General features: G+C 32.4%; 1 protein-coding gene across 1 annotated transcript in view; it reads right to left on the bottom strand.

Moving 5' to 3' along the window:
- LOC125063081 (monocarboxylate transporter 10-like) overlaps window positions 1-27,378 on the bottom strand; it is a 115,846-nt gene that overhangs the window by 83,983 nt on the left and 4,485 nt on the right. Inside the window, exons 2-3 of the mRNA XM_047669323.1 lie at window positions 17,931-18,616; window positions 17,632-17,864 (exon numbers count right to left, since the gene is read on the bottom strand). Coding sequence (XP_047525279.1) covers window positions 17,632-17,864; window positions 17,931-18,541 — 844 coding nt within the window. The 5' untranslated portion in view covers window positions 18,542-18,616. The remainder of the gene's footprint in view (window positions 1-17,631; window positions 17,865-17,930; window positions 18,617-27,378) is intronic.

A 27,378-nucleotide genomic window follows, 5' to 3' on the forward strand; every position in this document is an offset into this window, starting at 1 on the left:
TTCCGCCTGGACTGATTTTTCAAACATATTACTATAAATATTAATATTTTTAATGTCAGAGTTTTTTAATGTCGAGGACCTTTTACATTTGGACTGATAGATGGCGCTGCGGTAAAATTATATTTCTATTTTAAAAAAGTTGATTAAAAAAATGAAAATGTAATATAGCTAAATATTTATTGTAATAAAATGTATTGTATTCTATTCAATACCAATTCTTTATTCGAATAAATCTCTCATGGAATTTTACGTTTATTGACGCTCGGTATCTTATCGTTTCGATCCCTACAACATTCCTGAAGAAATAACGTTTTATCGAGAATTTATAAATATCTCAGTTGAGGTAAAATAATAAAACTCAAAGGTCATGTATGAAGGCACCTATTAGGGTGTGTCGCCAGAAGGTTACACTGAGGCTGGACCATGTTATAGGCTAGTAAACACTATTTATGAGGTCGAAAATGGCCTAAACCCTCTCCATTTTATTTCAAGGATAACGCGTTAAAGCGTCCTTCAGCAAAGGATTATGTAGGCATTTGGTGAAATACCTTGATATAAAAACGCGAAATTATCGGGCATATTTAGATTCCATATTGATATTATATGAATGATAATCTATAGCCAAATTCCAGTGTCATTGTAAAAAGAGAAAAAAGTAAAGTCCATTAAATATTTTGTAAAGAATGATGCTTTGTTAATTAACGATTTACAGACAAACTTAATGTGCGTTAATAGTTTTACTGTATTAGTAACGACTATTGTTTGTGGTAGTCACTCTTTAGTCTCTAGATCGACTTCTTTATAATACTTGTCAATGTAATGTCGAACTTAAAAAAACATAATTATTTCCCGCGTTTTTTCAATAATTTCCATTGTTTTTAGATTAACATTTAACTAATGTTTAATCTAAAAATAATGAATGTTCTTATATACATTAAAAACATTTAATGTATAAACAGCAAATATTTTTATGTTCGCGATAAATTCTTATAAATACCTACGTTTGTAAAAAGTGTTATCAGAATACGTGTCATTCATGTATGAATAAATCTTTTAAATATAAGATAGATCTATGAATAATAAAACGAGAAAAGCGAGGTCCAGTTACAGGATAATAAATTTTGAGGAATGGACACAAAACATGGAATGTCAAAAAATAAGAGTGACCTTAGCTGGTGAAATTTATAGCGGTCTTCAGAGGATCATCTCAGATTACGTGTAAATGGTACGTTGTAGAAAGTTTTACATTAATCTATACAAAAAAAAACAATGTCGCATAACGCGACCATATCTACAATTATTTCGAACGCAACGGATTTTAATATGGTTATCTATGGACAGACTATCATTATGCTTCTGGAATCTCTATGAAAAAGACGCGTGTCGTCAGATCAAGATACGTTTTTCTAGTTTCCACGCAAACGTCACGTGAACAATAGTTTGATTAAATATTTATTAATTAATCCTTAAATCGATAAATTCGCATGTGGTTAAGAGGTGTTGATCGAAGAGAAACGTAGTTTCCGACTTTAAGAAAATCGGAAACAAAATAAACACGTTTTATTTATAATAAAAATACCTCTTTACGAACATATGTTGTTGATGTTATGAATTAGGCAGCACATAAGCATGTTTTACTTCGCTCTGTTTGTTGATAATAAATTACACATGCAAATGTTGGATAAACTGTCTTTCAGTAATTACGGCCTTATTTCAATCATTACTTCATTACATTTCAATACTCTTTATAAATGCATTGTGATATGAATGTTTTATTTCCTTAGATTTTCTTTTTTATGCGTCAAAAAACAGTTTTGACGTCAGCGAATATATGTAGTAAATTATAAATAATTATTGCTATGTGATAGAGTATTCATGAAATAAATCACTATTGTTGTTGGGTAAATAGTCGTAAATGCGTTAAAAACGTTTTGAGTTTTATTAATTTTTAAAATCTCATTAAAGTACGGACTTTGTAAGACTTATACTACTACTACCACGTGTTTGATAATAATTAATAGACAATATGGCGGGTTTGATAACTGAGCAAAAACATATTAATGGCACTTCGGCTGATTACTTGTTTGTCCTTAATGCCTATCGAGTAAACGGATGATAGAGCCTTGATTATGTAATATTTTAATACGGTCCATTTAGCAGCTTTAGAAATCGATTAGCTGAGTATAGACAAAAAGCAGCGGATTGCTTTGAGTTGATAAGTTATCTGGCCCAACGCCTAACTAAGTAAGATGTTAAGTTGAGGTAAGTTCATGTTGAGATATAACTATATTTATTCTAACGCTATCAACACGCTATTGTATGTAGCAGTTTTTTATTACAAGCTTATTGGATAAATAGAGCTGGTGTCTTCATCATACAGTGGCCGTAGGTTCGAACTCCGGCTATGCATTAATAAACTTTCTGTATATGCGCGCATATACCACGCGCCCGTACGGTGGAGGAAAACATCGCGAGGAAACCGGCTGATCGCCTTATTAAATTATTAGAAACAACAAATGGTGACGAAACCGACTGTTTTTTTTTTCGAAAATATCCTAAATTGCCAATTTAAGACAACAAGCAAGTAAAGGCGAGATTTCAAGTAACTGAGGGGATAAGTGCTATTTTTTCAACGCCTGATAAAACTAAAAACATCTTATATACTGTATTGGACCATATTTGTTTTAGTGATATTTTTTCATTTATAATCAGCATATTAGTAGATACCTGTAGGGGTGCTTGATGGTTGTTTTCCGTTGAATCACAACACAATTTATATTTGCCAGTTATTAAATATTCCAAACGGTTCATAAATATACTGGTCAAATCGTAAACCGCGTGAAAAGAAACAGAATAAGAAATAAACACGAATATGTTTTCTGTAAATTGTGTTTTAGTAGACATACGTGTATTTATAGCACAATGTACAGATTGAAAGCTCCATTTAGAAGCACACCTATAGTTGGTTGCTACATCGTCCATTAGCGAATATTAGTGCGGCGAGCTAATCGCAGACCATCATTTATCACTAAAGACCAGTCATCGGACGCTTAGATAGGGTTCGTGTGCTAGAAAATTAATTTTAACGTGAATATTCATTGCCTAGCCGTTGGGACTACTTACGTATCTTCAGGACAACGACAAAAGATCTCTTTAATTTAGATCAGTTTGAATTGGTATGAAAGAAGATTTTCAGTTAAAATCGAATGTGTTTGATATGATCGTGGACGTATAGGATACATCCTTAATTAAAGTTAAATTACAAGGAATCGATTTTCGCTTAGTTTTTGTAATTTTAATTGTTTTGTTTAATATTTGTTTTGTTTTATAATTTTTTTGTTAAATATTTGTATTATCTCTTCGTGTATGTCATTATATTGTGGTTCTTTTACCAATGTATCAGAGTGCCAAGCTTTGGCAAGCTTTTATCAATATAAAAATGTATAATACGAGTGATCACAGTGAGTAAACCATGGGTCAGTTAAGTAATTCAAAACTAAAAGTTCCCAGTTATGTACAAATAGACAATATAAATTAGTCGTCCGTAATATGGCGAGGTAAAATTTCGAGTAATTTTTTAAAATTTATTTCAAGTAAAATTTGTGATTGATAGAAATCTCCTAAGGTAATTACATAACGTAACCAAGAAATCAGACTGGAACGTAGTCTAGGGTACGAATATCACTTTTTGTCTCGTAAACTGTTTCAGGGATGTAAAGCATGACGAGTGGGATATACTGACCTTGAGTACACATGAGGTCACTGACCTCAGTGTAGTGTAATATATATTATATTAATACATTTACACCAAAATAAAACTTTTTAATAAGTCTGGGCAAATCGTAGCTTTAATATGGTTAATGCGGAAAAATCTGCACAGTGTTGGCTTTTGCTTGCGACTCTTCACCTTGTGCGATCAAATTACGGCTCTGCATCTATAGACTTTTCTTTCTTTGTGCGAATTTAAGAGTCGCTTGTACGGTGAACATTAGTATGATAAATAAATTAAAAAAAAAAAACATTTAATCACATAGGTAACATAATGTACACTTATGACTTGTCAGTAAAGAAATATATATGAATGCTTCTAATTTTACATTTACTGCCAGTTCTCAATTTTCAAGGGCGTAGAACGGGAGAGAAGAACTGGCAATAAACTCTCCGCCACTCTTTTTATTCGCCATTTTTTTGTTTTACAAAATGTTTGTAAGGAGCTGCAACCATTACACCATGTCCCATGTGACATTTTAAGTAATTAATAATAATAACATAAATTAAAAACAAAGATTGAGGAAACCGATATGCCTTAGATGCGAAAAACTACATTTCTCAGGCACAAAACTCTGATCACCTACTTGCCTAAGAAATGAAATGGCCAACAAATCGTTATAGCAATCTGGCCAAGACTTTTTGAAGTTTTTTTTTTTCAGGAAAAAGTATGCAGTTTAAGTTTGATATATACTCCTGTGTCTACTTGACATTCTTGTAGACCTTTGAATCAAAATACTTTCTATTAATTTGTATTCTAATAAAGAGATAATGGTGATAAGGGTTGGTTCCTGTTCAGTCTACAAAGAAGCGCATTTGTATTCCACAGGAGTACAATGTCTAGAGATTGGAGTTTCTCTCAGCTCGTTCTGGCATCAAATTAAAAGATATTTAGAACTAGCCAATGGTGTTCAAGATATTTAAAGACCTTTGGGTACGAATCTCTTATTTTTAATGAGCTTTGCCTATAGTATTTACAGCTAAGAGCTCATATACATAATAATATAGAGACTTTGTATTATACAGTAAGTATCGCGAAGGGTTTTCAGCCTGTAATGTATTATAGGAACGGAAAATTGCCTACAATAAAATTTATACTACAGCTGAGCCGAACAAATGAAAGTGGTGTTTTAAAAATGGAATTTTAAATTTTCAAAAGCCGAACTAAGCTTAGTGAAGTCCAGTTGTTATCTTTTTTAAACAGTCGGGATTTATTTGTTATAAAATTGTAATAAGGTTTCACTACCTGTTTTTACTAATATAACTCTGTAAAGTCAATACTTTCTTTAGACAGCTATAGCAATGCTGATTACTAACACTATTGTAAACCTTAAAATCAGTAATATCTACAGGTTTATAAATGTTTGATTTTTCAACTACCATATTAAAAAAATATTGGTTGTTTGTAAAGTAGGTTTACGATCGAGATGATTACGTGATAACGTCTTATTGGTGATATAAGTTTTTATGAAGTAAGGAATTAATGAAGATAACAATTTTTTCAAATTTTAAATTACATCTATCGTTTTATTCACACTTTTGATGATAAATTTCGGGTGTAAAATGACAAGTTTACTTATTCGACTATGATATACATTTTTCTTCATACATTCACGGAATGACTGGCAGCGCTCGAGATGAGACGGGAGATCGGTCCGTCTCTCTCTCGTTATACCTGCGATCGCGCTCGTGAGGTTTTGGTGTGACACAAGTTTCTGAACATGTCACCCGACTAAAACGATTTTAAAGACGTTATCACGTCAAAATATCTTTAACAAAATATTAAGTGTTGTGTAAATTTTACGTCCCGAAAGGGATCGTCTAGGCCTAAAATAATATTGTTTTATATTTCGGACCATCAGCTTTTTAAAAGCTGTACTTTATATTGATAAAGCTCGACATAGTATAATTTCTAATGAAAGTATTCTCGTATTAATTTTAATCTCATCTTGCTTTATTGCAAATATTGAAGTTCCTCCTATATGAGATCACTCTAATGAATACCGCAAAATGAATGACCCAGAAGCGCTAAGTATGTTAATTGTCAAAGCAATATATATTTTTAAATAGCTATTATTTATCTGTGTATGGTCTCTTTTAACGGAGCACTAGATGGACACTCTCCTTTATTGATATTATTCTCTTTATACGACTTTAGCCACATGCGTTGTCGATTTTTGATTCAAATATTGCTGATTGGTGGCTGGACTGGTTGTCCAACGATGCTTTCCTTCTCCCTAAGAGAGTTGGGTGCGTTGTATTGGTTGCAGACACTGAAGGAAAATCCATTGATGCACTTCCATTTTACCTCTAGACAAACATTCTGTTGCGAGACTCACAATCTGCTACAATCAGTACGTCATACACTGAATCACCGCGAAATGTTTCCTAATGCAGAGTACATTTAAAATTTCGAAATCAGCCACTTATTTGGTAGTCCTCTTCCTTCATAATATATCATAAGTTAAAAATAATAGCTACTATAATAAAAATATGAACTAATTCCTTATACTTTTTAACTGAAATTATTCTATTCAACTGAAATTATGTTTCTAGTTAAGCTGGAGAGTTAAATCAATTAAATTAAATCGTCTTTGAGGACTAGGTAATTATTTATTTGGCGAAAGGTGTACATTAGCATTTAGTTTATCTAAAATAAACTGTTATTGCTGTATGTGAATAATTTCGTTTATTGTATAGGGATTATATATTACTTTCGTTCAACAAGTCTTAAAATCATTATAATTAATATCTAATCACTTTTGTAACCGTTGAGCATCGTAAGCTGCGAACTCCGTTGTAAAACTTTTGTGTATGAATATTTTGTGAAATGGTATCAAACAAGTTTTCAGAACATATGGAGTATAAGGAAACAAAGTTATTTATGCGAATTGAAGTTGGACGCTGTGGTGTTGCGGTAATTCAACAAAGTATGAAAGGATAGAATCAGATACTCTGTTACTTTGTTTAATGTCTCAATAATGTTTACTGACAATGTAATCTAATATAAAACCGGAGATGAAGTTATGGTAAGTAATTAAGTAGACTAGTACTATAGATACTGTTGAGGCACTATTTATATATGTCACCGTAAAATTGTAAACACCGTTAGATTGTAATATATCTCGCGAGATTGTAAACTGTCGAAAGATTGTGAACCTCAACGAACTGCTTACAATTTAAGGTATTATTATTCGGTAGTTATATGAAATTGTTTGGAAGTAAAATTAATCTGTAATTGACCAAAGAAGTTTGAATGATAACTAAGTTAGTGTAGTACAATCTACCGAATAATAATACGTTAAATTGTAACCAGTACGCTGAGGTTCACAATCTTTCGACAGTTTATAATCTCTCGAGATAGATTACAATCTAACGGTGTTTACAATTTTACGTTAACATATATTTCTTCTTTAAATTCGCATGTCCTAAATACCTATGGAACGTACAATAAGTCTGGGGAAGCAAAACTGTCTCTTGTATGAAAATTTGAGGATTAAAACGGAGTTGTTCGTTTTACTTGATTTAATTGGTTGTACATTTAATTTTTTTACGGTTATGTATTATATACTTACGAGTAGAAGATTTAAGTTGTCTCACTTATTGTCGATTAGATGACCCGGCGACTTACCACCTAACAGTCATGAATGTCGTGTTCCAGATTAGTTGAACTTAATTTATGATTTTATGACACTAATACTGTATACATTGTATTATTTATAAACATAGATTTCACTCTACATTTTTTTCACATATTGTGGAAACCTATATTTAAATACATTAAATGTTTGACTGTTACGAAAACCAATTTTATACTTATTCTAATTATTCAAATACAATAAATCAAAAATCATGAAAATAACTTCAGCCGTTGACCAGTTGTGTTCAAAGAAACTCGACTTAATTTATATATTAAGATGAGTTTTGTAACAATAATAGAGACAAAAACCTTCGAAACGTGTTTAGATAACATATTTTTTCGTGTAATGTTCCCCTGGAATACTATAATAAATCAATGTAGCAGATGGAGAAAGGAGATAGATACTTGAATACAAATATGGGCTCAACATGTAAAAAAGCGGAACTGGTACCAACAGACTGGGCCATTCACGGTAAAAAAGGTTTTCAGAAAAGGCCTTTGCAATCTGAGAACATTGTTATAAATGTTTAACTGTTTATATAGAGAAAAATTTACAGAAAAACCTAAAAAGTTTTAATTCCAGAAAACCGAACAGTCTTTGGGGTAGCATAGCAAAATGTTCCATGTTGGTATGTACTAAAAAGGTAGGCTAAGTAAAATCAAATTACGGAGAAACGAAGTTCGCGGGGTCAGCTAGTATTATATAAATATTTCTTTAATAATTCATAACCATATAAACACTACATCAACTTTTATTTATCCCGTTTTTAAAGTATCGGAAAGAAACTATAGTTTTCTACGATTCAATTGCAATTGAGACTGATAACATCTTTTACATATTCAATAACATTAATAGTAAAATGTTACGAGAAGAAAAGGGTCATTTTCTATTTTAAACAGATGTTCACGTAATAATGTGGTATTCACAGGCTGTTATGCACCATTTCGCACGACATTTTACATTCTGAGCAGGTGTTCCTACGTGATTATTCGATGAATAAGCTGTATTTAGAAGGTAAGGTATAGTCGTGTAAATGCTTTTTCTAAATAGTTCTTCTTTTTTACTATATATTACAGAGATGTTTAAACAAATATAACAAAAAGCTACCAATTGGCCATGGCGACAGCAATACCGATTCCCACGACGTTTTTGTTTGGAAGTTCAACGTAAATTTGCACATATCCGTAGCGCTGATGTCGCATCCTTGGCATACCTCGGTACAATTTTATCTCTTCCATGTATTTATATTTTAGAAATATATATATATATATATTGGTGCACAGAAACATACATATTTGTAAGTTGAATGTAGAAGTCGAAGTAAGAAGTAGACATGGAAAGAAATTAAAGAAATTAAAATTTACAATAAATTACCAAAAGAATTAAAAGATCTTCAGACTAGAGTCTTCAAAAAGCGACTTAGTGTATTACTTTTGGAAAAAATTTACTATTCAATAAATGGTTATGGATACTGTAATTGATATAAATTTAATAATGATGATATGTACGATACAGATACTATAAGAATTGACTTTGACTAATAATGTAAAATTCCTTGCGACAAATTTGCGCGCCATTGTGTGTGGCAGAATATGCGAACGATTTACGATTATACCACCTTAACATTTCTGTACCATATTCTTGCAATAAATAAATTATTATTATTATTACAAAAACTCATTATTGAGATTGAGATCGCTATAGATATCGCTATTGGAAGTTAAGTAGGGGAAAGTTCGCGCATGTACTTTTAGTATGAAAAATCATAGAGAATTACTTCAGGGTATACTGGCCAACATATTTACCGGGACCATAGTAAAATCAATCAATAAAAAAAAAAAAAAAAAAAAAAAAGGAAAAGCGACGTCGAGCGCCTCCGAAATACTCGTGTTGGAACTATCCTGGGTGGTTATACTAGAATTATTCCTGTCGTATGGGGCCGTTCACGTATTACGTAAGCTTTATGGGGGGTGGTCTTTGATTTTCTTATTTGGTGTTTACGTCAACAGTAATTATTTACTTTTTTACACATATTACCCACACATTGTCTATGCTTGAAAACGAAAAGCATTTTCGAAGAGTCCTACAAAAAATTAATACGTTTATATACTATTATTTTTGAGAGCTTTGCTTAATTTTGCTGAAAAGAGGAGGTGGGGGGGAGGGGATAAATTGCAGTAAATCTGCTAACGTAATACTTGAACGCCCCTGTACCCCTATAGTTTTAGGTAGTAGAAAATCTCTTGACTACAAAAATACGGCTTAAAATAAATTTTCTTTTGTATGCCAATACAAACAACCTTCAGTTATTGCTACCGCAATAAAGGGTCTAGCAGCTGAGCCGTAATAAAAGTCAAAACAATAATTTGCCGTATCATCCTCTGATTACAAAAGCACATAGCAGGTATAAAGCGTGAATGCGTGTCGCCGTTTTTTAGTTCTTATTTTAAATGACGTATGTACTGGGGATGTGCTGAATATATTTGAACGAAGATTTATTTAAAGAAAAAATTAATTAATTTATTTTTTATTTTAAGATTTATTTGCATGCTTGTGTGGTGTTAGTTACCGACGTTAAAGTTATCTCTTTAACGTTTTGTGAGTTTGTGAAGTCATCTGGAACCACTAAACAGATTCGCACCAGTCGATAACTAGGTTTCTGAGCGCAATGGACATATTTGATTGTGATTAAAAATAAATAAATCAGTGGCGCTAAAACCTCTTTTAGGTCTTGGCCTCAGATTTATGAATCTGTTTCATGCTCATTTTGTAAATAGGCAAGTAGGTGATCAGCCTCCAGTGCCTGACACACGCCGTTGACTTTTTGGGTCTAAGATATGTCGGTTTCCTCACGATGTTTTCATCACCGTTCGAGCAAATGTTAAATGCGCACATAGAAAGAAAGTCCATTTGTGCACAGCCGGGGATCGAACCTACGACCTCAGGTATGAGCGTCGCACGCTGAAGCCACAAAGCAATAACTAGTAGGTTTATATGGCTGGTTGATGTTTGGCTTCTCAGACCACCGCGTTCCCAAAACTGTAGAAGTTTGAAAAAGTTTGAAATTTCACGTGAAATAAATATATTTATATATTATAGCTATTAAGTTATATTTATTATTAAAGTTGTATTAAGATTATACAAGTAATTTAATTTTGTATTGACTACTACCAAATAAATTAGGTTCAAGTTTCTACGAACTTTAGAATTTAATTAATCGTTTGTTGACATTACACTGGGAATGAAAAGTCGTTTACACTGAGATTTCTATTATAAACCACTATTTGTGCTCGTGTAATTAAACGTTACACATCCACAATATCAATTTATAATCCAAGTAAATAATCCCGAAAACCATCAAATATCCATCAACCTATCAAAACATACCCAAGTTTGTTTAGATATGGAAAGTATCTCCTAAAATTATACTTCCGACATTTATCCGCAGAATTAAAATAAAAAATAACCTATGTTTTCTGAAGGACGTCTATATTTAGATAGAAAATAAAATAAATTCTTTGTATACTCTTTCTTTGTATGCAAGGATTTCTTCAACTTTTTCTCCAATTTCTTTACGTCTTTTTGGAGTAGTCTTGGGTCAGATTATTCTTGAACCTTGAACAACGTATTGGCCAACAATTGACTTATAGACAAATATATATAATGAAACGCTATTTTAAAAAGCTCCTCATCATGTTTAATCTGTGTTATTTTATCTATCCTTAATACAGGTCATTGACCTTAGTAGGTTTCGTCACGAGTCATGACGACTGCTATCCTACTTAAAAGCGCTTCTTTGAGGACATCAAATATATATTTGCCCAAAACAAAATCTACTTCGATCACATTCGTTTTCTCGCGTATAGCCTCATTTCGTACGCAAAATTCCTAACATTGTTTGCTAAACTTTGTTGCTCTCTGTAGGTCTCGGAGTCTCGAGAGAGAGATAAAGCATTTATAAAATCGTAACTTGAAATTATGCTGTTTCATTCCATGAATTACCTATATATTATTATTACTAAGGGATTTAACAGATGAAGAGATCTGACGTAATCATGACTAAGGGATCTTGGATATAATCCGTTTATTTTCCACCCTTTAGTCCATTATCAAGATGTAGGTTTACTCTACACTTTAAACAACTTATTAAATTCTCAAGTACCTGTATTTATTTTATAGATATTTAAAATATAATATGACCAAATAAAATATTGGTTGTTTGTAAAGTAGGTTTACGATCGAGATGTTTACGTGATAACTTCTTATTGGTGATATAAGTTTTTGGGAAGTAAGGAATTAATGAAGATAACAATTTTTTCAAATTTTAAATTACATCTATCGTTTTATTCACACTTTTGATGATAAATTTCGGGTGTAAAATGACAAGTTTACTTATTCGACTATGATATACATTTTTCTTCATACATACATTCATACAAACATACTTTTATACATTTATACAAACATATATGCCAGCCTCCGCTCGTGAGGATTCCGCGTGACAAGTTTCACGGAATGACTGGCAGCGCTAGAGATGAGACGGGAGATCGGTCCGTCTCTCTCTCGTTATACCTGCAATCGCGCTCGTGAGGTTTTGGTGTGACACAAGTTTCTGAACATGTCACCCGACTAAAACGATTTTAAAGACGTTATCACGTCAAAAACTGAACCTAAAAATAATGAACTGATTTAAATAAACTAGAAATTTAAAAAAAATCTTGATAAATTTCACTTACAATTACATTTTGTAATTATTGCATTGTTATAAACTTTATAATTCTTCTCGCATTTATGCGCGAAGAATTATAAAGTTTCCTCTGTATGAGATGGTGATTTGCCACGATATGGATAATTCATGGTCCCCAAGCTGTATGGTTAGGCTAGGTCAACGAATTATAATTATGATTGATTAGATATATAGAAGACATGCAAAAAGGTTTTTTGAATATTTTATGCTTAAATAAGGGCTGAAGGTCTACGCCGTGAACGGAAGCGAGTCAGCCATATCGATATGTTGATTACCTATTCGTGGCTAATCTAATTTATTTGTAGTATACATTAACTAGTATTGTAAGGATTATGTTTATGTAATAATGCAGCGCACGAATATTTGTAAAACGTCAACAATATCTGTAGTCTGCCCGCATTTTCAGTTTTCAAATGTTACTACGATTAATTATAACATTTTTTTTTTTTAAAAGAAGGTAGAACAAACAATCATGGTATAAATGATTAGCGCAAAGTATGAGTACCGGGTTTAATCTGTAACGTTTTTGTCAAACAGGAGTCTCGACAGATTCAGAGTCGATGTCGAGAATCCTGTATGACAAAAGCGTTGTAAGTTTCAATTGTTTCTCGGTCTGGCTATTGCATCGTAGCTACGAAACAGTTAAATTTACTTTAAATTGGATGATTGAAAGGTGTGTGTCATAGAAATGAATTCATCTCTAACAAGACATTTATTTGGAGTTAGACAGAAACCGCAAATTTAGTTTCTTTTCTTAGTATAACCCACAATCCTTCAAGGAAGAACTACCTTCTTTAGTATTAGTCAAAGATTTAAATTATAGCTTTTACTATTGTATATCTATTTCTAATATAGCAGAAAAATATGATAAGTATGACAACAATGTAATACGTTCTTTTATTACTTCAAGCATTAAATAAATAGTAAAATATTATTGAGTTTTCTAGTTTTAGTGAATTTCCATATAAAACAATTATTCGTATTATATCAGCGTAAAACCTAATATGCGATCTGATTGACTATGTAAGTAGTCTAATCACAGCCGCCATTAATGTCAAACATGTAAATACAAAAGTGTGTCAAGCAATTTATTCAAACTAGGTTCAGGTTTTTCTATAGACGGTTAATAACTATCATTACTCGTATCGCTATCAATTACTTCACAAATTGATGCAAGTAAATGATACATGACTTATTTGTATTAATTGTTATTATAACGCGTATTAATAGTTCTTTTATGGGTATGGTGACTCGTTGAACGTACTTAAAAGGCGTATAAGAGCTTCATTTAATATTCTTAATCGTGTACTAAGTGTACATTCTATATACCGCCTAATGTTTCCTGTTATTAACCGACTTAAATCCAAATTTGACGCAATTTGTGTAAAGAATGCATCTGTCTGCTTAGCTGAGATCATTGTAATTTTTCTAATTGATTGATGAAAAACTACGTGTTAGGCATAGATTTATGTATGGGTATATGTGTTATATCTATCTAGATATGTGTCCATAATCGTTTTCAATTATAAGACATGATACCTTTGTACCTGAAACATGGCCCGTTTGGGATCTCAGACATACTGGTTTCCTTCCGATATACCTTCACCGCGAAAGCAAATGTTGTACGTTGAAAGAAAAATCGTGATTGCTGAAATGCTTGAGAATTAATTAATAACGAGGCAATATTATATACATAGTTATAAATATATAGCAATATATAGTTACTCAAGAATGAATAGAGATAATGAGATGAGATGAGATAAAAATGCGTGTTTTACTAAAACATGAAAAAATATAGTTTGCATTCAAACAGTCAAAAATATTACATATTTTGTCGACGTCAATGAAGCTAAAGTATTGGCATTCGTCTGTTTTGCGTAGAAATTCAATTTCCACCGAAATACCTTTTATGAATGGTTAGTACTATATCAGACAGGAGTTAAGGGAAGTGCTGCTTATACGGCATAGTGAACATAAATCTTTAGACCAAAACATAAAAAAAAGTTTTAATTTAGAACAAAATTGCTGAGTGTGTCATGCTTAATATGAAACAAGACTATTATGACAGATAGAAGAGTTAGTTCGCACCGGGCGTCTTTGAATCAAAGTAAGGCTTATAATAGATTGAGGGTAGGTAAGAAAAGATAGGTACGGACGCCGCGGTGAGTGCCGTTAATTGACGCTCTTGATTATAAATTGTTTTCTTGTAAAATTATATTAAATTTTAATATAATTTTTTGGGCTTTGGGAAACGCTTTCAAATTAGGTGTACCATCAATATGGTAATAGGAAAACAATTTATTTATATGGTGAAATTTATCACAGGTTTGGTAGGATAGTCCAAACATCTCCCTGGCGCCTACCTTTATTCATTTAAGTTAATGTTAAGATTTAGTTAAGTTTTACTTCAGATATTATTATTGTTGAAAACTACTTATTTTAACAATTTCCTTAACCCATATTACGGCGCCCAACTTTCAAATAAGCTTGTAATTAAATATTTAAATGACTAATTAACTCTTTTTCTTAGAAATATCAACACAAGTTTAAAAATTTTGTGAACAATATGTAAAAGTTAAACATTTAATTTTAAGAACAATCATTTCATAATGTATCTTTGTAAAAGTTGTTTTCTTTAAGTAGGTAGATAAATAAGCAATAGGTAAGTTTTGTTTTTAGATACGCCTTAAGTATTAGTTTTCTTTTATCCTGGTTTTAATATTTATGGAATTGATTATGTAACAATAATATGACCAACATGATTTAGTGTCCTTACCACAGGAATTAAGTAGAATAAACTATGTTCTTCTAAAGAAGGCTAACCCATCAACTTGTAATAAAACGAAGATGCCTGAATTCAGTATAACTTCAATGGTACTGTTATGCACTATCAAAACTGCCCTGTATGTTCACACTTACATACGTGAATAAAATGTATATTTCCTTAGCAGATTCATATTATTATCTATTTACTTGTATTATTCATCACATAACTCTGACAATTATATATATTTAATTTAAAATTATCATAGTTCTGACATATCTCGTGGCTCGAAACAGTTAAATAAATGCAGATACAAAAAAAAATAGATACACAAGCTTTAATCCGAAATAGTGTTTTATAAAAATAAGCGTCTATTTAGCGTGTTTATTAACCCTTAAAATGTAAGCTGGCTTAATGTAAACAGTTTTTGGCAAGGTTTAAGCTATTTATAGAAACTTTTACTGCCAACGCCGTTTGAGTTCATCAGTGGGATTGCACATATTTCAGCCAAACGCAGTCCAAATGATAGGTTTTCTATTTTTTGTTTAGTGTTTGTCAAGTAACGAAGCTTTGTGTATTATTATTATTATTATTATTTTTTGACAATTCGCACCAATTGACCTAGTCCTATGCTAAGCTGGTGAAGCTTGTGTTATGAGTACTAGGCAACGGATATACATACATATTATAGATAGATAGACATATAAATACATATTTAAACACCCAAGACCTAATATAACTAATACTAGTTTCACACGACTATGTAAATCTAAAGTTTAATTACCGTTTTCGTAGAAATAGATACCAAAGTTTTATCTAAACAATATAATATACTAGTGCTTCAGTGGGTAAAGTGCTTTCCTTATTACGTTCGAATATGAGGAGCTGAGTTTCATTTCTATGTAAAAGGTAATAATTAGACGAACCACGTACTAGGAAGACAAGCTTGTATTCTCTATTAAAACTTCTGCTATTATTCTCTATTGTAGTTATTAAAACTTGTACAAAAATATCAGATATATAATAAAGCACATTAAAATGCTTGACATGTCGTCCATTTTCATAGAGCGCTTAAAATCTGTCGATAAAATATTATCTGTTTTGCAATACTCGTCGATGTATTTTACGCATGTCACGGTGATTTTATTTTATATCTCCGTGGTTAATTTATGTATAATGCTAGCTACGATTATTCACAAAAGTCTCGATTTTCTGGCGCGATGTTTGCCTACGCCAAAAATCATAAAAATTTCGCTTGAGTTTATCCTTAAGAATGAGAACCGCATACTTAACAATAATACGTGATAAAACAAAGCCTACTTTTGTTCTCAGAATGTTTGTCAGATTCCCATAATGTGTAGGTGAACATCTAGTGCAATTCGTAGAATCCTTTCGATCATAGCGTGTATCTTTTCACATAGCATTTGCGAGAATGGTTAGTACTTTACATTTAAAATTTTATATCGAACAAAACTATTTAATGTATTTTTTTTAATCCTTCATATCATAATTTCTTAGACGGCGGGCATCACTGGTTCTATAAATTACTTTACTTCCTTCATTAATATTAAATTATTCCGATTGTTTACGATATATTCTCAAAAAGGTCAGTCGACATAACTTAATCCTGGCAGTTATACATCATCATAAATTTACGGGTTTCTCTTTCAATCAAGTTTCGTAAGATTTATATTTAGATAGTAAAAAATAAAGAATAAGGAGTTCTACTTATTTATAATTACCATTTACATATATACAGAACTGGACGTTTGGCCACAATAGGACCAGCCCTGCGATTCTGTAACTCACTTTTCGAACTCACACAGCGGTTTTCGCATCGGCGGTCGCTCTCAAATCAGTCGTGAAGCAGTCATTTTATGATTTGACATTCTGATAAACAATAAACTACAAGCTCCCACCTTTTCAGAATGCCAAATCATAAAAAACCTGCTTCACGACTGATTTGAGAGCGACCGCCGATGCGAAAACCGCTGTGTGAGTTCGAAAAGTGAGTTACAGAATCGCAGGGCTGATGTTAAGTAAGATGCGATCTATTGGAAGGCACGCCTGTTATGTTTATTTAATGCTTATATGAACCCATATTTAATTATCTAGGGAAAATGGAAGGGGCCAATGAGATCCACTTCTTTGCTGTTTTTACAAGATACGACGATCTTAATCTAATAAATATTTAACAACGAAGGTTGAACTCCAGCGTGCTTCTAGATGAGCGTTGTTTGGTATTTGACCATACCAACATTGTTACAATATCTCTTAAGCAAATTAGAATACCCGCGGCCAATTATTAATTCTTGGATCTCGATATGAAAACCGCTAAGAATATCTTTTATATAAACTTATTGATAAGTTTTTCTTAAGTCACTGTAGCGGAATAATGTTCCGGATCAAGAATGAATGTTCAATAATCCGACGCCTTTGAATTTGTGAATTATTGCTTGAGCCATGGCCTTATTGTTTGTAACTTTATATAACTTTACATTTTGTGTCAGTTTATTGTGTTGATTTCAATGATAAAGGGTTATGGCAATAATGCCCGTAATTTATGAAACTTCCGAGTTGCGAACAAATTATAAAAGCCAATATCGACGTTTTTCGGTAATTAATGTTCCGTTAGTCAATTATATTTGGTGGTGATACATAACGGAACATATATAGAATGTATTGTTTTTAAAACGGTATAAAACACTCACCATAAGTGTAAATTGGTGCAACACGGTACTTTACAGCAGCGGTACAGGCAATGGCCCCAGTGCCGCCTCCAAGTTGGAGACCATGTGCGAGTATTTGCACTATAGTACCAACGACCGTAACGGTCCAACCCCAGCCTCCTTCAGGGTAGTACCGTCTCGCGAGAGTGAGAGCAGCTCTGGCCCTCAAGGCCGCCGCCGTCTCAGCGCCCACCGTTGCACCCGCACTAGCGCACCTAAACCACCACACTCATTAAAAAACAACCAAATAACACCACTACATATAAAAACACTGCACTAACCGACGAAATTGGGTAACTTCACGCGTAACTTCGTAACCGACACTTTTCGAGCGGCCGCGTTCTGCGAAACTCTGTTTGTCCTTGATCCGATTCCTGACACTACACGTGCACTGAATGTCTGAGCGAGGGTATGATTGACGCTTTTTCGATGCGCACTGTCCCTGGCAATCGCATTCGGGGGTTCGCCAGGAGAGAATGCGTTCCAGTAGAGTTCGTCTTCGTACGGTACTAGGCCGTCGGTTTGGACATCCCTGGCCCATGTCCAAGGGGAATGATGAACTGCGATCGGCGTCTTGACACGCAATGGAAATGTGATTGCCATAAGTAATCTTTTTACGACGGAGCCTATTCTTGTATGGAAATTTGTGATATGACTCGATAATTTTATCGGGTGGTGTATCAATTTTTGGATGACCATTTTTTATTTTTCTGATGTCGGTGTGCAGGGATTTCCAAGTGGCTATAACTTCATCCCGCACAAGCGGGCCTCTGAAATTTGGGACGGTGTTCGAGTCCGATATTTTATTAGCGAAGGGTCGACAAGTGTCAGGGCTTGGGACAGGCGCCTCCCGGAGTCTCGTGGGCAAGCTGTCACACCGACGAAGAGTCATTGTCACTTATATTAGATGAACACATTTTTAAACTTCGATCTGTGGCTATAGGTTTTTCACGTCATCGCACTGTTCCTGAAACAAAATTAAATTTACCTATATTATTTATAATTATAATTAATTTAAAAAAATTATAGTCGTAATTTTTTTTATTTATTGTATTTAACAGTTTACCATTACAATTTTAAGGATTTTTTTTTTCAATTTTTAAACTTGAAATATCTCAGTATGACGAGATCAATAATCGGGTACATTTAAGTTTAATATTTTAAGCAATTCGGGGCAGTCAATATAATTGTTCTTTAAACCATGTAGAAACATTAAGTTTTCTGTCTCTAATGAAAGCTGAAATTTAAACATTTCATTTATTCTTTAAATTTGTATCAAAATTATAACAAGTGGTATAAACATAGTTTTTATTCCACTAGTAAGTCAACAATAATTATTATTGATTACTGTAATCAGAACGACATCGTTACGCACGTTTAAGCTGTAATAACAGTATTCGAAATGAACGCTAGCTATTTCATATTACTAGTACATTCATTAATTCGACATTGAGTCCCATTTCCCTTCTAAAATTTATTCTGCAGTAGTATTAATATAATATGAATAATTCATTATACAATGGTAAACTAAATGCTGCTTATGTAAATGTATATTAGGGAAAATGTGATCAATTATGTGTCGGGGTCTAAATCCTTAGAATTAGGAAGGAAATATTTACAAAAGGTAGAAGACTGATTATCTGTGGATTTCTAAAGTATATATTGATATTATAGAAAACAGAATTAATATAATATTTTAGTAAAAATGTGTTCTTTCGAATTGCTATCCAGGACCAAATTCATCAAAATGTTTTATCATTAACATTACGGGTGACATTCAAAGTCGAGACTAAGAGTCTGTTTCACAATGTATAGATAAAGTACCCAATAGCTATGCAACACATAAATTATTTGGAAGATAAATTGTGCTATTTGACACTTCATCGGACTCATACTTATGATGGACTTTATGTGACGAATAGTCTGACAGTCGTGAACCGCAACAATAGTGTTTATCCTACCAATAAGTAATAAATAGCAAATTTGGAACTTATGTAGAACTTATCCGTACATTGTGAAACAGGCCCTAAGTATGACACCGGTATCAAAAATGTATTGCACATACAGAAGTTATACGTACACTTAGTTCTTAATCTCGACCCGATCACCTATCTTCGCATATTGAATGTCATTTCGGAACCATTACATAATTTTCAAGCATTAGAATTTAATAAGAAGAAGAAATCACACTTATTTCAATGAATATTTAATAAAAACATAAATAAAGAACACGAAAAACGATCAACTAAGATCTCACTAAGAAAAGTATTAAAACAAGCGATGTGAATAACAGATTGTGAAAACATCAATTCCAAGATGGTTAAATGGAAAGTGGACGAATGAAGCTATATTTACACGTTGAAATTCACAAAGTTTTCAGACAATGTACAATTCCTCTGGTCATTCATTGTAAGTAATTACATGCACAGATTTCTTTGTTACCTCATTACCTAACAGACAATTGAATTTCTCGACAGTTCTGTTATCTCGGGATGATCCTGGATTTACTTTTTTTAAATCGCTTTCTATTAATGTTTATTAATATTGTGTCTGGCGCTCTTAGTTAAGATTTCTTAATATTTATAAAGTCATTCACTTCATTTAATTTACAAATTGGTTGCTGAGAACGAGGCTTTAGCTAAAATAATTCTATAGATAAAAATACTACATGGTGTTGGGAATACAAAATTAAATTTCAGAAGTGTAATTCGGGTAAAACGGTTAGGTATAGGTGGTTCTTGTGGTCGTCAACGAATCAAATTAAATTAACTTATGCACGTCAAAACATCGAAAATGCTGGTACTATCAGATTTTTCATAAATGTTTATAATCGTTGTATAACAAGTCAACTTGTACATATTATTGTTTCTTACGTACATTTTCATTAAAGAGTATTCGGTTTACTGTGCTCCCATGTTAGTCATTTTTGGTTCTAATAGTTATATATTATATGCCGCGCAATATAATGATGAAATCATTACTTTTTGTATAAAGCAAGCCGGCTTAATGCAACTTGAAAAACAACACAATTATTCCTTAAATTTTAAAAAGGAGTTAAAATGCGGCGGCCTGGTTTGAGATAAAATAATTAAAAATAACTACAAATATATGAGTGAATTCAATAATTGCAATAATATATAAACTCGCTCGTGTTAATGGTTCGAAATTGTTTTTAAAGACGGCATCGCATTTTATTGGCGCTAATTTTTTGACATGACACTGGTTCGAGAAAATTGACGCACGCGCAGAAATGTATACCTTGGGCTATAAAAGAACTGGGAACGTGGTTTCTCACAGTTCGGCAAAAGAATAATTTAAAAGAAATACTAAAAGATGTTACTTATGTTTTATTATAATTATGTCAGAACATTAAATGAGCTTTTTAACAACCAAAGTTCAATAGAAACTATCATAATTTCTATATATCAAACGCATTATGCTTCATTAGAACATATAATACAAAATCTCATAATTATGTAAATGAAATTGCAGCTAATTTACCGCATTACATTTCTTAATATATACATATATATATTCGTAAATGCAAATACTTTTTTTAAACACAATAGGACATTTCAAGCACATTCTTGTTTCATTTATATGATACATTTTCATTTAAAGAAAGTCTTTCTATTTCATTAATACTTTTATTATTCTTTATTGCAATTGCTTAGATATTTTGTTTTAAGTGCATTCTAAACAGACCTTTTCAAAATCGTTTAAGAAACGCTAAAACAAGGTAAATAAATCAATGCGTCTATGATCTATGGAACAGTTGGCAAAGTTCCTACTTCATGATGCTTTGGTCTGTCGAAATCCAAATGCTCTTCAATGATAGATAAGTCCTTTAATTTATTGGCAATTGTAATTTATGGAAGCCAATGAATCAAACGCAACGATTTTATTTGCATAGCTTTTGGCGCACTTTGTTGAAGCTATATCCGACTAATGTTATTATCTGTGCTGGCTTAGCAGCAGAAATATTGATGGTAGATCAAAATCCTTGCTATTAAAATTAACTTCACTATAAAATGCGCCATTTAAAAAAAAAAAAAATTCTCAGATAGTCACACCGATCTATGAAATACAGATTGATGGGCACTTATAATGTTATGAGAAATTTTGTAATGTATGATTATTTTTTACCCGTTATCCCACTTTTCTTTAATACGGAGCAAACGGCCAAACAAGTTTTTTATGACATTTAATTAAATATCTTGTAAGAATCTTTAAGCGAGTTTGTGAAAAACAATCGTCATTAAAATCAATATAAATAAAAATCATAAATTCAGCTCGCATTAATATTCAGAAAACCCTTTAAAATGATTTAAATTCTGCACACAGGTATCACAGTTACAAAATTTTATGGTTCAGTTCAGTTCACATACCGCTCACCTATCTTAAGCGGGGCGGTAGCAGGTAGAATAATTCTATCAATGGAGAGGCATTGTGCTGCATATATTTATATCATATATAATGTCAAAAAGGGATTTTATTTAATCGTCATTGCCATCAAACGAACAAGAAGAAAGGTTACGAAACTATATGAACGCGTGCTGATAGGCAGCGTCTGTTTCACGGTGATAATAGTAAATTTCTTTTATAAAACAGGGGGAAAACGGGCTGAAATCTCACTGATGTCATGTGATACCGCCAATCACCCATGAATGGAAAGCTCGCGAGTACTGGCCTTTTAACAAATGGTACGCTGTTTTAATTTGGTTTGTTTGCCCCAGCACCAAAACCTGAATACGTTAAAGTAAACGTTCGATACGCTAAACGTTTCGAAAATGCGAGTGGTATCTGGGGTAGTCTCTTTTTGAACTACACTTATATATACTCATATTTTATTGGGTTGAGTGAGCTCCGGTAATCCCACTGACCCCACGCAAGGCGTACAATAAGGTGAATCTATTGAATCACTGTACGTCTTTCTGTGAAAAGTCGTGCCGGCCCTTTGAATTTAAAGCTGAAGGCCGAAACCCATTAAGACCGTATAATATGCCGTGGCTGGATTGTGGAGCGATCGTTCTCATCAACCATGAATATTCAAGATACACTGTATAAATGTAATGGACTTTTTAAAACAATGGCAGACATTTTAATATGCCTACTATTCGAAGTCATGCGATTTTTTTAAATAATTTTTTACGTTACATTAAAAGAAAATAAATAACTTAAATTATTAGGGATGCAACGGGCGGCCTAATTGCTAACAGGCGATTTCTTCCAGGCACCCTTAGTAAGGAAATTATCGCCAAGCTTTGTAATCGAAAATAATCCGCTGCGTCTAATATGTGGTCGAGGTATTACAGTTTTACGACTTTTATTCTATGTAAGGGAGTCAGAGTGGCCCAAATACTTGTGACAGACGCTTGGGACTGCCTGTCTTCGTGATAAATCAGACGCGGTCACAGTAATTTCTTTAGAATTAGAAAGAAGAAGTATCGGAAAATCCGTTACGTAGTGAAATTGATTGTTGTCTTTATAGTTGTATAATATTTTAACGCAAATTAAACGATATAACATTCGTACTTTGATAACAATAATGTGTGCCATAAAACGCCCTGTCCCGTAGATCAGTCTATCTATGATAGATTAATATATCATAACGGAGGTTTGAGTTTGTTCTGGGGTAAGAAAAGGTTCTATTTGAGAGGCTGATTGTATTTTTTACGATAAATTATTCATAAGTTATTATCTAAGTTTCAAGAAAGTGCGATCTAAATATCGTACATAAAGAAATGTTATTCTAACTTCCATAAGGAAGTCTAAATACAGAAAAATAAAAATGATTTTATCTCTAGGTAATTGTGTTTTATAATAATAACCTTAATGGGCCCACAGACTTAAATAGCGTCGGGGAATATTTATTCAATTATAGCTGAGAAAACTAAACTTCCTTACTAAAACTGGTATTTTATTGCAAAGCTTTCTTCGGTTTTCCTAACCTTTTTGGTGACAGTATTTACGTATAACGTACGTTCAAGGGCCGTACTCAGAGTGTTCCATAAACTAATCTCTAGGTCTTTATCCGTATTCTTTAAAGTAATATCTTTGCTTAGTCTCTTATGCTTCTAAAATATGTTGTTCTTAGATGTTTAGCAAACAAATAAGTATCAGCCACATAATTTATTGCCAAAAAAAATAATGTATTCAACGGTAAATTCTTTAATAAATAGAAACTACATAAAACCATTCTTTAAGTAATTAATTTAATCACTTCTTGATCGACCAATAATTAGCTTTAATATAATATTATCGAACTTGAAAGTAAATTTTGTTTGATAAAATTATATTTTTTGTGTTTCTACAGATTGTCTACAAGTTATTCCCCTACACAGATTTTTTGCTTTGGTGTACTTAAATATTTTACAAAACATTTTTGATTGCGTAAGTTTCTCAGCAGCTAAGTCCGAAGTTAACGGTGGCAATTAAAGAATTCGATATACAATTACACAAAAGGTCACAACGAAAGGTGGACCCGTTGAATACTAATTGAAACGAATTTCGCGAACTGCATAACTTTAATAATTCAAGTCTGAGAAATTATTTAGAAATCTCAAACGACTCCGTTTTCAATCTTCGTATAGCACTGAAAGTTGTGCAGAACTTATTATATCTAATTGGACGATTCGAATTATCCTCTTAACACTAATTACTGGATGCAATTGATCTAAGCTCCATGATTATGTTCAGTTCAGTGAAAATACAATTAGTTTATCCAGTAGCTCTGAATATCAATTTAGAAGTAATAGTCGAAATTGGAATGTATGTAACAATACTTTGCGATAAAAAAATATATTAATTTCCACTGCTGGTCAACTGTTTGTTGGCCAAGATTCAGGGCGATTAACTGCTGAATTTGTTATAAAAAATGGGCCTCGGAACTCTGTATTTGTTACGAAATAACTTGTTTTTTTTTAAAGCATGTGACCACTTCTATGCCTGACACGCGCCGTTGACTTTTAGGGCAAGTCGGTTTCCTCACGATATTCCTTCACCATACGAGTGAGTGTTAAATGCGCACATAAATGTTATACAGGAAGTCCACCAACCGACTTTTCTTGAATGCTCGCAATCTGACACTATTAGAATGCCTAAGTACCAAAGACTGTTCTCATATGGGATTGCCCATTTGCTCACTATTCCTTTATGTGCTATGTTATTTTATATCGGTATTTATTAGACGAGAATCATATAGCATATACATTATACATCTATTAATACCAATATCCTATCGGTTAAATAAATTAATACATGTGACTACGTCTCTCTGCTTTTCTTAATGCAATATTAGTAGTATTTTTGTACATTAAACATATTATCACATTACATTTTAAAATATCACTTAAAATGCCTACATTTCTAACTGATACAAGCGACCTAGGCATGAGTCAGTTCCATATAATTTTAAAACATCAAAACTTTACAGTGTTAAAATGCACGTCATGTGCCCGCAGTCTTTCAAAGCATAAAACTATTGAACTATCTTTGCATAAACCGAACACAAAATAAACCTTATTTGAGAAAGACATCAATCTCCTTTCAATCCATTTAATTTTTCGCCAGACTGATCTATTCGTGAAAGGAAACGCAAACAAACTATAACCAAATTTAAAGTTGTCATTGTGGACACAAACTTTAAAAAGTAAGTCCGACTTTTTCAATCAGACTTATCACCGGTCAACATGAAATGCGTCTGAAGATGCTTTATGTTTTCTCGAGTGGGGGCTCAAAGGAAAACAAGGTGATTTGCACTAATGAAATCCCTAGAGTTAAACAAGTATTTGCTTTTACGTGATTAATCTTAGAATAGTCTATGAACATCCTAATATATTATATTAAAAGTATATATTTCAACTAGTAGATAGTAGGTCTTTTCAACGAATTATATAGTACGTATAAGAATCAATTCCTCGGGTCAAATCTCTAGCTATTCGTACATGAATATAGATTAGAAATTGTTGTAAGATGTTCTAAAATTATAATTAAAAACAAGAAAACATTTATATTAACGTTGTTATGGAACAGCTGGTATTTTTTACTTAAAAGGGTTCCCAAATCTTACACATTATAATGCATATTGAATTACATATAGAACAGGATTCAACTCAGAAATGTGTCTCACTGTGCTTCATTTCTACCGGAAAACACATATCCAATAGTATAATGATAAAAACAATATCTGATGTGAAGCCTAAAAGTCTTGTTGGAGCAAGCTATATCTCAAATACAGGGCAGATGATCTCACGACTAACACGTAGCTATAACATATGGGCGGTAGATTTAGAAAGTACTTAAATACGTACGGTACGTAATCGTTATCGAATTTGGTTAATTTAAAAAATAGTTCATAATTCATTTGCATGTTGTAAAGGCGACGTCACTAATATTTCGTGAACAAAGCCTGAAATGTATATGCTACGTTAAAGCTGTGTCGATTGTTGAACTAACAATAGTTGAACGTCAAAGGATCCTTTCAGTAACCGGTAGCCAGTTAGCCACTGGTATTACAATGACAGCGTTATTATGTATAATTTTAGGCGTCCAATCCTATTCATTTGTAGTATGCTGCTATATTATGGCTTCATACAGTCTTACCATTTGTTTATTGGGTTTAAGGACGTGTTATTTATGTGTGTGTAAATGATTTATCGGTGATGATTGTAACCGTTGGATGGATTTATTAAAACATCAGCGTGTTTTTTGAGAGTGAAATATACGCTTGATGTTATGTCATAAATCGTCTTAACCCATTAAAATAATGTCAAAACGCGACTTGAAATCTCCAAGAGTATAGAGTATAGAATATCGAAATTGTGTACTTCGTAGGAAAAATAGCAATGAAAGCTCTTTAGCGATACAGACTTCGTAGTATTGACATTTGGCTAAAACGTTCTCAAGCAATGGAGATACTTTTATAAACTCAGTTACAACAGTCTGTCGGCATTCAAATATTAGGATTTGAGATTAGATAAAAATATGTATGCAGGATTTTTACTTACAATATTAGAATAAATAAATTTATGAGAAATAGAGTGGTTCCATACGAACATTAAATACGTACAAATAATCTCTCAAGCATATATTTACAATATGTCGTTACGTAATTTGGGAACGGAGTAAGGCCAAAATTCGCTATAAATTACACTATAAATTTAAATAAGCATTGCGGTTTCTACGCGTTAAATATTCAATGTACTCGGTGTGTAAATAAACATAAAATCGTACCATTTTTAATTAACTGTGACACTTATTATAGAAAGTTACAAATTTAATTAAGTACGATTCGATTTCGTGTTCTTTAAACATAAAGATTTTTTGCATGTCTTTTGATTGGTCTCATTTACATGAAAATGCGTACTGAACCGCGATAAATAATTAAGATAGTGCGGAGTGAGAATTTAATGTAAAAAAGGGCTAATAAAAACTTCGATGTGTTTAAATATACCATCACCTTATAAGATTATAAGGCATGACATCCTTGCCTCACCATAGTCACTTTTGTTATTACCTTCGTTTGTACGAAGGAAAATACTGGTTGTTTTCTCATTATAAAGGGTCTTTGGTCTTCTATGTATAAATGTGAAAATATGAATATCTTTTAAAATATCATTACCGCCTACAGATGTAATAGACTCTAACATTTTATCAGAAGTTAATTAACTTCGCTGTGCAAAACTTCTAGTATGTATATGAAAAACATTCATACTCGAAATTACAATT

The sequence above is a fragment of the Pieris napi genome, chromosome 2, assembly GCF_905475465.1.
Source record: "Pieris napi chromosome 2, ilPieNapi1.2, whole genome shotgun sequence".
NCBI lineage: Eukaryota > Metazoa > Arthropoda > Insecta > Lepidoptera > Pieridae > Pieris > Pieris napi.